The following is a 12501-nucleotide window of genomic DNA, read 5'->3' on the forward strand; positions in this document are numbered from 1 at the left end:
ACAACTTATTTGCTGTCAACCAAATACTGGCCAAAAAATGGAATAAAGTAGCATCATATTGACAGTGTGAGAAAAAAAATTCTTTTCTGGGGCGCCTGGGTGGTTCAGTCAGTTAAGTATCTGACTTCGGCCCAGGTCGTGATCTCATGGTTCAGGAGTTAGAGCCCTGCGTCAGGCTCTGTGCTGACAGCTCTGAGTCTGGAGCCTGCTTCAGATTCTGTGTCTCCCTCTCTCTCTGCCCTTCCCCTGCTCGTGCGCGTGCGCGTGCTCTCTCTCTCTCTCTCTCTCTCAAAAAAATAAATAAATAAACATTAAAACAATTTAAAAAAAAAGATATTCTGAGTGGTTTATCACATGCTAAAATGGTGGGGCGCGTAGGATGCATGCATGAGGAAAGGGCCATATCCATACAACCCAAGAGAGGTGGCACAATTTACACATCAACATAGTCCTTAAAGTACTTAATCTTTACTCCTTTTCATGGACTCTGGTTCAGTTAATTTTCTTGGTATTGAGAAGCTAAAAAATAAGTTACAATCACTTGCAGAAAAACTCTGTGACAAGGCCAAATTTTCGGCGTGAGTGTTACTCACTAACAGTACAAGAGAAAAAGAGAGAGGGCCTGTTCACTATGTCTGGCTTTAAACAAGAAAAGCAAACTAACGAGCTCTTTAAAGACTTTATAATCACCAGTCATGGCTCTAAAGTAGGTCACTTCCTCCTCCCAACAGCAGAGTCTGTGAGATTCGAATATTTACATATCAAAACATTAATGATTACACTTCTAAACAACGGACAGAAATGCTGCTCCTAATTAATTCAGGCCAGAAAGTATATATCTAGCATGTAAAATTATAAGATTTTAACAATTTTGATAAAGTTTTAGCGTTCATTAGTTAACAATTTTAAAAAGCAGTAGGTAATATAAAAGATATAAAACATGCCCGCTGTATTTTAAAAATAATTAACCAAGTATATGTTTTAAATTAGAATCACTGTATGACTACCAAACACAAATTCTTCCCCAAAGCACTGCTGTGAAATCTTTCGCCTAATTATGAGAGATGTTATAATGTGAAGTCCATGCAAACTAACGTGTTCTTGGAAAATTTTCTCTCCTGTCTCCCACTTTGACTCTCTTCTAGAGAGGCAGACAGGGGGTATCTGAGAGTTTGCATCAACAGTGCCACTTGTCATAAAGAATCATATTTTACAGTTTCACAGGGGAGTAGGAAAAAAAAAAGAGGTGAATGGTGTGGTAAGCAAGGGGCTACATTCGCGATTAAAAGTACGCAATGCTAAACTCCATTATGAAGACAAATAGGAAAGTACAACTTCATTGTTGAAAACAATTTCCCTCCTATCAGTCCAAGGATGCATGCATCAATATTGTAGATGAACTGTTAATTACAAAATCAATTAAAAATTATTTCTAAAAACAGTCACGCGTCCCCGGCTCTCATGGGGGCAATTTGGGCAGAAGGTCTCATCTCACTAGGACCGCGCCAAATCACAAAGTCGTCATCCACAAGTAAGCAAAAGCAATCTGGTTTTTCATTTTTCAGCGCGGCTGAGCCCAGCCTGAGATTGATCGTCACATATGGCCCCAGAAAACAAACTGTCAATACCTTGAATGCTGCAGAATTTGAACAAATAGCCGTCCGCCCATTCAAGCCACTCATTGCATCCCATTTAACAGATTTTATTGACAGTTTCCTTCTTGTAATTAAAGGGAAAACTACTGGCCAGCAACCAAGATAAAGTTCAAAGATAGGGTCAAAACAAAAGCAGATGGAGGGGCACGGTGTGACTGTCAATGGTACATAGCATCAGAGCATGTTATTGACATGCAGGTATCTAATGATCGGCACGTCATTAAGGAGGGATCTATCCTGAACTTTATGCAAATGCTAACAGAGACTTAAGACCACAATAAAGCATTAGGAGAGGCACAAAGGGAAAAACAACAAAGCAGCAACGATTTTTACTTATCAGAGGTTGCTATTTTAGTACATTTCAGTTCAAATGTAAAGACCATTTATTCCCATAATTCTTAACCCTTACTGCATAGGTGGTACCTTTCAGAGAAATACTCCAGCAGAATTGGGTTTCTAGAGAACTCCAGAATACAAGAAAACAGAGGATTCTTTGATAACCAAAGCTAAAACAACACCAAATATGTTTTTCCAATTGCAAAATGTGCATTTTTGAGGGGGAGAAAAGGTTTCTGTGTATCCATAATTCATAGGTATTTTCACTTGTGCCTACAAGACAATGGAGGTAATTTTGTCCTGAGAGTGGCCATTTACACTACCAGTTAGGAAATGCATTAGGTGCCAAAAGTTTCACCGCTTTTAGTAAGTAAATATACTAAAAATAATTCAAGTTGATTTCTCCTGTATCTAACTTTTCACTAGAAAGCTGTAATGACTATAATTTTGCTGTCTCATACAGAATTTACAACTGGGTTTAGCAAATCCCTGAAGAAGTTGAGGGAAGGGTAAAACTGAAATATTAAAAAATGTAACAATGACTATGTCAATATGCCAACCTGAATTAGCAAGAGCTATTGCTTTGAGGGTGACAAATTCTTCTTTCTCCAGCTTCATGCTCTTGTATTTCTTTACCAGCTGCAGGATAGCATTATTTAGGTCAAGAAGGCCTGCTAATTTGGACTGGTCTTCATCCATTATATAATCATCTGCATAGACAAGTTCATCCTCAAATGAAAGAGATCGGTATACGACACCAAGGATCAAAATTTCCATCCAAGCACTCTGCAGAAGGCTCATCTGGTCCGCCAGGGACAGCGTGGAGAAGCCTGCATGGGAAGATGGGCAGATCAAGTTACTTTAAAGCCATAATTTCATAATGCAACATTAGTTTCATATGGTAGTCGGCTTCTGCATCGGTGCTCAAAATTATGCTGAGCTTTGATTAGATGCTCTTACATTTTTCCCTGATCATTTTGCAAATGGCGAAGTAAAAGTCACAAGCCAGTTCAACTTGTTGGTGCTTTTTATAAGTTTTATGGACACAGTTGAGGAGACTAGAACATAAAAGCAGTTTTGTTTCTTTCATTTCAGGAGAAAATAATACGTAGTCTTTAAATATACTCAATTTCTGGCTGGAGTTTTTATAAATGTCTTACAGGAAGTCAGGTTTTCATCTACTTCATCTCTAAAAACTACTACTGATAAACAACATAAAGGTTAAAAAAAAAGAATCCCAAAATAAAGGAAAACAAACGTTTAGACTCACACTGTAGAGTGCAATTTGGAAACATTTCTCTCTAATAGTCAGACGTTCAGTGAATAATGGGTATTCTGATACCTGAAAGAGACTTCTTAATTTGAGATTCTGCACCCACGGATATTTAGCATGAAGTCGTCTTAAAATGGTGATTATTGGTATAAAAGAGAGTCGAAGGGGAGCCTGGGTGTCTCAGGTGAGCGTCTGACTATTGATTTTGGCTGAGGTTACAATCTCACAGTTGTTGAGCTTGAGCCCCACATCAGGATCTGCACTGACAGTGTGGAACCTGCTTGGGATTCTCTCTCTCCCTCTCTGCCCCTCCCCTGCTACCACACTCACTCTTCTTCTTTCAAAACAAATAAACTTAAAAAAGGAAAGAAAAAAGAAAAAAGAAAACATTCTTTAAAAAGGAAGAGAAAGAGAGAGAGGGAGAGAGAGAGAGAGAGAGAGAGAGAGAGAGAGAGAGGAGACTACTTAGCAGCCTGGCCTCCTCACCAAATCAAAAAGGCAGAGTTTATTCTTATTAGGATCCAGTTATTTAAAAAGTTAACTGTGGAAGCAATGGGGTTCCATGGATAGCATATAGGCAGAGTCAGATCCTGAATTTAAATATTGGACCCACTCAGCTACTGTGTCTTTCGCCATGAGCAAGACAATTCACCTGCACCTCAATTTTTATTTTTGGGAAATACAATATAAAACCCAGCAAAATACTAATGTATAACATAGGTTCAATAAATGCAGCCATATCAAATATTACTTTTTTCTTAACTATCGAACTACCTATATGACTGCTTTAGTTCTTCAGTAACAATCTGGTCTGCATTCACACACAACACACACACATGCTTCAAGTTCCTTCTGAGCTTAAGAAAACATGCAAACAAATTTTGAAAGAAAATGTGGTTCAATAGGGAAAGCAGAAGTTGTGCCTTTAAACCTAGCTAGGAGTTAAAATGTCTATTTAGATCTCAGAGGGACTAGATCTGGATTCTAAACGAAGTCCCTTTCAAAATAAATAAGTAAATAAATAAAAATAAAAGGAAGTCTTGGTGATACCTGATGATCAGCCACCTACTTTTTCCAAGAGTCCTAAAAAAAGAAATATTTCTTAAATCTTCACTTTCATTTCCAAAATTATACCCAGGAATTCCAAGAGCGATCGACCACCTCTGTGGTTTTTGAGGACACAGGACTATGATTTAAGATCTTGCCACTAATAATTCTATAGGAGAAAATTGTAATAATGCAACTTATGAAATCTATTTTTTTCTCATAAATACCCACTGCCGCCCAGTCTACTTAGGCTCCTGCTTATGCTCATCACTGTTGTTCCATTTTTTATTCGTATCAAATTGTTCATGTCCCGTGTGATATAAGAAACTACTGCACAATAAGGAAAAGAAAGTGATTTCCTGGCCTGTTGGTGAAAAACAGTGGTTTGCCATTTGGCACCATTAACTAGAAGTATTTAATAAGATCATCAAGAAGGATTAGTCCAGCTTTTGTCAAGGATGGTCTTCAGACGTGTGTAAAAAGCATTTCTTTCATTGTTTATCAAGCTGTTTACACATTACGTGACAGAGCTTCTTTTGAGCTGGCTGTGTCAATCTTTTTTTATTTTTCCGTGCCTTTTGTTTTGGTCAGCATAATTAACACATTTATTAAAAATAAATTCCTATAAAGATACAACAATCGGTAACATTTCAAACAGTCAGAAGAGGAAAATAATGGCCTCGCCTGAGTAGGTTAGGCTCCATTTGCTTCTGATCTTAAGAATGTTACACTGACAACAAACAAACACTAGTGCTCTTTTTTCTGTTCCCCCTTCCAGGAAAAAAAACATGCAATGCAAATCCAAATATCTCGCTCAAGAAAAGGGAATAGTACGATTTCTTTTGTACATGAAATAGACGAAGAAATAAATGCTCATCCGGAAAGTTACGAGCCAAAAGGGATGGCTGTTCTCCCTTTGCCTTAGTTTTCTTGTTCCTTTTCAGGCTCTCAAGCAGCAGTTTTTCTGCAGCGGCAGACGGACAGAGCGCGTAGCCCGCAGCACCTTCCTGTGACAGCCCTATTCTCCCTCCCGACACTGCTGTTAGTAAATAGATTTACACATTCTCCAATCTCCACACATCTTTCTGCCGAATAATTAAAAGCAGGATGATTAGTTTATTGAGTGGAAGGAGGAACTTTTTTATTGAGGTCCATCCACGATTTTATCAGGGCCAGCACTTTTACGGTTGTCAGGAGGATGCAGGCATCCAATTTTTCTTATCTGCCTGATTAATACAAACGCTGTTTCAGGACGCATTAATTAACAGATACAAATCTACGTTCTCATGGAAGGATCAATACGGAGAAGAAAAGAGGCATCAATGTGAATTTAGTGCTGATGATGGAGAAGGCACGCTATCGACATTTACGTGCACGGAAACTTTAAAGTTGCACAGGGGCCCTTTTGTCCCTGTGATTTACAAATTAACAATTTTCAGCCATAACAACGTTTCACACATTTCTTTGGGGTTTAATTAAGCAAAAAACAATAAAATTTCATTTTTTAAAGTGGACCCTGCAATTTGTTTGCTCTCTGCCGATGGCTCTGTGTGTGTACGTGTGCGTGTATCTTTCCTGTAAACTTAACTTTTTTCTTTCACTGCTTGATGAAATAAAAAGAAGAAAAAGGGTAAAGAAAAAGATGATCTCTCTCATTTTTATTTATTTATTTATTTTTTGGTGAGGGAGGAGGTGATGATGAATATAGGTTTGACAAGTTTGCTTGCCTGATATCCTCAAATCTATTTCAGCTGATTAAAGGAGGTGTAATTTTGCAAAACGGTAGGAAAAAGGACAATCCATGCTTTATAGAGGATAAATAAAAGTCCGGACTTTTATCCCTTCTTGCTCTAGAAATAACTGAATCGCAACACTTTTAACCCTTTCCTACCACACTTCTGCAATCTGGAAGCTGTTGCAAAGGTCGCTTCTGCCCAGATGCCTGCGTGGCAGTGAAATGGCCTTGTTATGAGATTATCGTGCTCACCTGCTCACTAAGGAGGCTGCATACATCACAGACATTAGCTTTTAATTCCACAAAGTTCTTCTACTGCCTCTTAGGAGTGCTAGCTTAAGACACATTACATATATAAGCATATCTGGATAACATTTTTACCAGTGGACCTGAGCAAAGTATCAAAACCTAAATGTCCAAGATCTAACTAAACTGAGTTTAAGGAATTTTTTAAAAACACACTCTTACTGCTCTCTTGGCACACACACGCTTGTGTCCCAATGATAATTACTTGTGTGCACCTTCACCCGGCATTTAGTGGTGTTTTATGGCTACTGGGCTACAAATTAGAGGTTCTCATCACCTATAGGATTCAGATACCTTTGGAGAGAAACCTCTCTCCCAAGTGAAATAAAATATGCTTTGCAGTCGTGTTGTGTGAACCTCGTGTTTTGTGCGTCCTGGGATCTTAATCTTTGGTGTGTGACAGCTTATAGTTTTAAATGTTCAGCCATATTACAGCTTTTTAAAACACACTGATACCATGGTGCATTTTTTTTTTTCCTCCCCGGCTCCGGCCCATTCCATGCCTATCGCTGACAACTGGGATCTCTCTTCATCTCTGTCCCGGAGTCAGTGCCATTTAATGTATCTCAGGCATTTTGCTAGCAGAATGACTCTCTACCTTGACCCGCAGTTAAATAGCATGTTTATCTGCAATACAGTGTGCTCCAAATAAACCAGATGACAGTTGGGAATAACATCACTTGGAAGGATTGAAAAGCTTCTCAAGAGGCAGGTACCCCTGAAGTAATAGGCTTGAAGAAAGTATGTTCTGTGCCAGCCCTCTTGCTTTCTTCTACTAGAAACTTCGGAGGATGGCAGTGGTGCCATGGGCACTTGTCAAGCACTTTTTTTTTTTTTACCCTGGCAAACTGATGCACTTTGCAGTCAACTTTCAGAAAAGGCTAAGCATTTGAAAGTGTGAAGGGCAAAAAATATCTGACGGCTAGTCTTCAAAAATACACTTTCATTTCAGAAAGCATAAATGTTTATTTCCTGAACGGAGTGTTGACAGAAATAGGCTGCAGTGCAGGCATCTGGTTTTAACCCCTGCTAGGCATTTTCTTCTCGGCTGCTTCCTTGAAACAGAGAGCAAGCATTTTAAATCTTCAGGGTGTCCGTTAATATCAGTTAATCATGGCATTGATTTGCCCGCTCACAGTTTTTGAACTGTAGTGTCTCTGTTCCGCAAAACATTGACATCTTTCAACGAATAGCATATCATGCTAGAATTGTAATGATGCCATAATGACTCACGGAGATCGCAAACGAAATTCATGGAGAGAAGGTGAGCGAGCAGTGTGTCATAAGCTAGATTCTTTCTCTCTCATACAAATGAACCTACTGTTTACAGGAACTAGGGGAGACAAGAATCACAATGGCACTAAGATCTGGTCTTGCCTACCAGGAGACCTTGTTAGAGCTAAACTTTATGTTTAAGCCAGTTGCTACTTCACATATGAGCAGACATACCATTTGCTGTATAATTCACAAAACACACAGCTCTGGGGTTGCAGGGTGTATGTATATATATATGTGTGTGTGTGTGTGTGTGTGTATATATATATATATACATATATATATACACACATATATACACACACACATATACATATATATACACACACATATGTACACACACACACATATATATATGTAACATATACATATATATATATGCAGGGTGTATATATATGTATATATAACATATAAAATTAATATATATAAATATATAAAGATATTTTTTCTATTTTGATTTTTACAGAAATGGACTTTATAGGCTGGCACTCAGTAGCAGCTAGAGTTAAGCCAACTACAGATGGTCATGTGCTAAAGTGAAAGCTGGAATCTTTACCTGGTGCTATCAGAAGCATTTTATTTAAAATTTTTTCTTTGTAATAGATGGTAATTATTATCTATTATATTAGTACCTAAGCATTAGATACAATACCTCCAATATTATCCTTTGAATCTTTATTCTTTTAGTTGGACCATAAACCAGATTTCATTAATTCAGGCTCAATCTCAATTAGTTTGGGTAAAATACAACAGTAACTAACAAAAATGGGACAGCTCCCCTTCTTGTGATTTGATCAGCTTTCAACATTTGTTGATTCCATAATATATCTGTTTCTTTTAGTTCTTTCTGTTTCTTCAGTTCTGTTTTTATACTTCAAGTATGATTCACAGAGATTTTATGAAATCATTATTTCAAAATAGTGGTTTCATAGGAAAAATGTGGAAATCTTGCAAGACAGAATTCAGATTCAAAAATTCTACGTGGCAAACTTGACCAGCATCCATAAAACTTAGTAAATGGTCTGGGTGGTGATGATAAATTAAAGGAGGGTAGAATAGAATCATAAAGGCACTATCTACTGGTCCAAGATGGAATTATCACTGTTAACTGAGTTTCCAGGTGCAACTGGCCACTGACCACTCATGCTGATTATGCAAACAGCCAAATGAATTTTCAATTAGCCCACTCATGGGCACAGAAATTAAAACCATGCCCCCATGGCCCTGGTGAAATGCCTTCTTTAGTAATTGCTTCTTGTTTCCAAATCCAGCTTGCTAAAAAAAATTAAAATTATAATAGCAGCGAAAGAAAGATATTCCCAAGGGGCTACTCAGAAAAGCCTGAAAATGGTAACAAGAGTTTTTTTTTGTTTGTTTGTTTGTTTCTGTGAGTGTGGGAGGGTGACAGCTGCCAACCTGCTTTGAGAGGAAAAAAAAAAAAGAACTAGATTTGGGGCAGATGATGTAAAATAGGAATACGGAGACTATCTAGATGAAGTGCACAGTTCCTCTTTGGAAATTCCACTTACCTACCACTGCTGAATGATTACAAATGTTCCTTTAGCTTTCCCCAAACTCCCTTTTACTTGACCTCAACTTTACTTCTCCCATCCTTTCATCTAAGCCAAGAAGAAAGAAAAATTGTCAGAAGGCACAGAGAAAGGTATAGGCTGAGCTGCTTTAAAGGAGGGATACCTAATGGCTTTCTTTTCCCACAACCTTTATTTTGTGCTAGTTGAAAACAAGACAGCTCTGCCTGGAGAGTTTCCTTTTTGATGTGACTACATTTTGTTTGACCATTGAGAAAAAAGGAAGGCAGTGCCATATAATGTAGGACTCTAAAAAAAAAAAAACAAAACCTTAGTTTTCAGTCTTACTTTGGGAGTAGATGGATGTGGAGTAGGAAAAAGCTCATTTTGAAGCCACATTTCTGGTTTGAAAGAAAAAGATCCAGTGCCTGAATCTGACTGGCTCTACCCAATCACTGTTGGGGCTGGTCAGGAAATACCACAGAGTGCTAACGGGGACCTGACCAATAGTCCAAGGAATATCAACCCAGCCTGGGCATCAGATGTGCGGGAACTGTCTTCAGGAAATTCCCAAGTCTTCATCAAATTTGGTCTAATACTTGATTTAAAAATCAAGCCTTCAAAATAAATGCATACTGCCTCTATCTGAACTTTGAGGATTTGTAGGCTGACAGACATTTCCAAAGACTTTTAATGAATTTGTAGGAAATAAGTAATGTCAAACATTCAAAAGCTAAAGGTTGACTGCCATTGAGGGATATATGATGAAAGAGGCTAGAGCGGGGAGCAGTGACATTGAGGTCTGGAGATCTAGGTTCTACTTCTACCCACACTCCAACCAATAGTGCTAACTTGATCCCTGTTGTAGGTTGATTTGTATCCCTCCAAAAAAGAGGTTATAATTCTCTCAGTACCTGTGAATGTGACCTACAAAGATAGGGTCTTTGTAGATAGTCAAGTTAAAATGAGGTCATGAGGGTGGGTCCTAATCTGACTGTAGTTTCATTAAAAAGGGGGAAATTTAGGGAGGGACATACACAAACAGAAGGAAAATGATGTGCAAGTACACAGAGAGAATGCCATTTACAAGCCAACAGATGCTTGGCCACCAGAAGCCAAGAGAAAGGCATGGAACAGATTCTCCCTTACCACTCTCAGAAGGAACCAACCCTCCCAACACTTTGATCTCAGACTTCTAGTCTTCAGAATTGAGTGACAATAAATTTCTGTTGGAAGCCATCTCATTTGTAGCACTTTGTTATAGCAGCCCCAGCAAACTCACACAGACCCATAGTTGACTTCTCATCTGTGAAATATGGACATATGCGAAATAGGGACCAGACATCTTTGAAGAAGCTTCCAGTTCCAATGCCGAGTGATTCGGAGTATGCAGCGAGAACGACTGACATGAAGCACAAGGGTGTGTGGGTAATGGTGAGCACCTCAGATCAAGATCATTGGACCGAGAGTAAATCAACCTAGCACTGGGTGCCACCTGTCCCACCAAGTGACTGTGTGACTCTGGGGAATGAGTCAACTTCTCTGGTTCCTGCCTTTTCATTGGTAAAGTAGGGAAGTAGAAACAAATGTCCCTAAAGGTTTGGTCCAGACGTACATTATTCAGTTTCCAATGAATTTTGCTGCAGTTGTGTAACAAAAGTAAAGCCAATTGACATTTAATGCATCTATGATAAGTGAAGCACTATGCTTCGACCCATTAGGATATACAAGATGAGTACAATATAGTGCGTACCCTGTAAGATGTTACAGTCCAGCAAAAGTAAATTAGAATACAATGACGAAAAGTAGGTAGGTACCATAAGAAATGATCAAAGTGTACGGATATGTAAAGGAGGAAAGATTGGTGTTGGTTGTACACACCCTCCTCAATGTGTCATCAATTTCTCTCCTCCCTTACTCCCCACAGTTTTGGTTCAGATCTCCATCATCTCTTTTGGAATAAAGGGATACCAGAATTCTTATCTGGTATTTCCTTCTTCCATCTTACCCGTGGCTATTCAAGCACTATTTTTAAATATGAACTCTAAGCACGCCATCCATTGGCCGTGATGCTTTCTTGGCTTCAACCTCTCCAGTGGACAAAAAACTGAAACCCACCGGCACAAAATGGAATTTCTTTCACTGTTTGGCCCTTCTATCCCTTTCCTGCCACATTTCCTGAAAACTCCTCTTCTGGTAACTCCTCTGTAGATGGCGTAGCAGGGTGAAAAGTGAGCTCATTTTCCCCACCCTGTAGCTCTCCTACTTCCGAGATTAACAGCACCACCATCTGCCTGCTGCCTCACTCCCAGCCTTTCAATGTTCTATCACCAAGCCTTCCTTTTCATATTTCTGAAATCAAGTGGATACATTCATTCTTTTCCATTCCTACTGCCATTATAATTATATCGTTCCTATGTAGCATCCACGGGCATAGTTTCCAGCTGTAAAATATGAAAGTGGAGCTCCAGGTTAAAGCCCTAAACAAGTAAAGGAGTGAATGTGATGATGTGCCACCTGACAGACAGATCTTTCCCAGTGGGCTGCCATGTTTTCGGAGTTCTTAATAGTGGAGCCCTCCTCTTCCTTGTTCCTTGCTGTAATCCTGGCACCTGCAACAGCACCAGCCACGTAGCAGGTGCTCAATAAATTTGTGCCAAATCAACTAATGAATCACAACTCACTGAATGGCTTTCACAAAGAATGGGACACTAGAAGTGAAGATAGCATTTCAGATATCAGTCCCCTCCCCCAGAAAGAAAATCTGAATATGCAACAAAATGTAGCCTAATTGTTTTTCATACTTCAAGAAGGGTTTATTAAGGCACTGAATATATGTAAAGCTCTTTGCTTATAAGTGCCAAGAGTGTATAGGATTTTCTTTGGAGCCATTTAAACTCTGATAAGGTCTTGTTCTAAACCTCAGCTAGTTTCTTTTTATTTTAATTTTTGTAATGTTTATCTACTTTTGAGAGAGAGTGAGACAGAGTGTGAGTGGGGAGGGGCAGAGAGAGGGGGAGACACGGGATCCGAAGCAGGTTCCAGGCTCTGAGCTGTCAGCACAGAGCCCAACGCGGAGCTCGAACCCACAAGCAGTGAGATCATGACCTGAGCCAAAGTAGGACGCTTAACTGACTGAGCCATCCAGGCACCCCTCCTTTTTAATTTATAATTAAAGTTGACTTTTTGATCATAAGGCCTAACTGCTTTCTCTTATATTTATAAATAGCCATTCACAACAGACTCCATGATAATGTCACAATAACTTTTGTTATTTACAAGTATTTCTCTACTTAATCCTAATTTCTCTACTTTATCTTCTTTGTATAACGATCTTAACAATGT

General features: G+C 38.9%; 1 protein-coding gene across 1 annotated transcript in view; it reads right to left on the reverse strand.

The window, feature by feature from the left end:
- Window positions 1–12501, reverse strand: part of ESRRG (estrogen related receptor gamma) — a 224600-nt gene that overhangs the window by 11593 nt on the left and 200506 nt on the right. The window contains exon 6 of the mRNA XM_047840792.1: window positions 2552–2821. Coding sequence (XP_047696748.1) covers window positions 2552–2821 — 270 coding nt within the window. The remainder of the gene's footprint in view (window positions 1–2551; window positions 2822–12501) is intronic.

The sequence above is a fragment of the Prionailurus viverrinus genome, chromosome F1, assembly GCF_022837055.1.
Source record: "Prionailurus viverrinus isolate Anna chromosome F1, UM_Priviv_1.0, whole genome shotgun sequence".
NCBI classification, from domain to species: domain Eukaryota; kingdom Metazoa; phylum Chordata; class Mammalia; order Carnivora; family Felidae; genus Prionailurus; species Prionailurus viverrinus.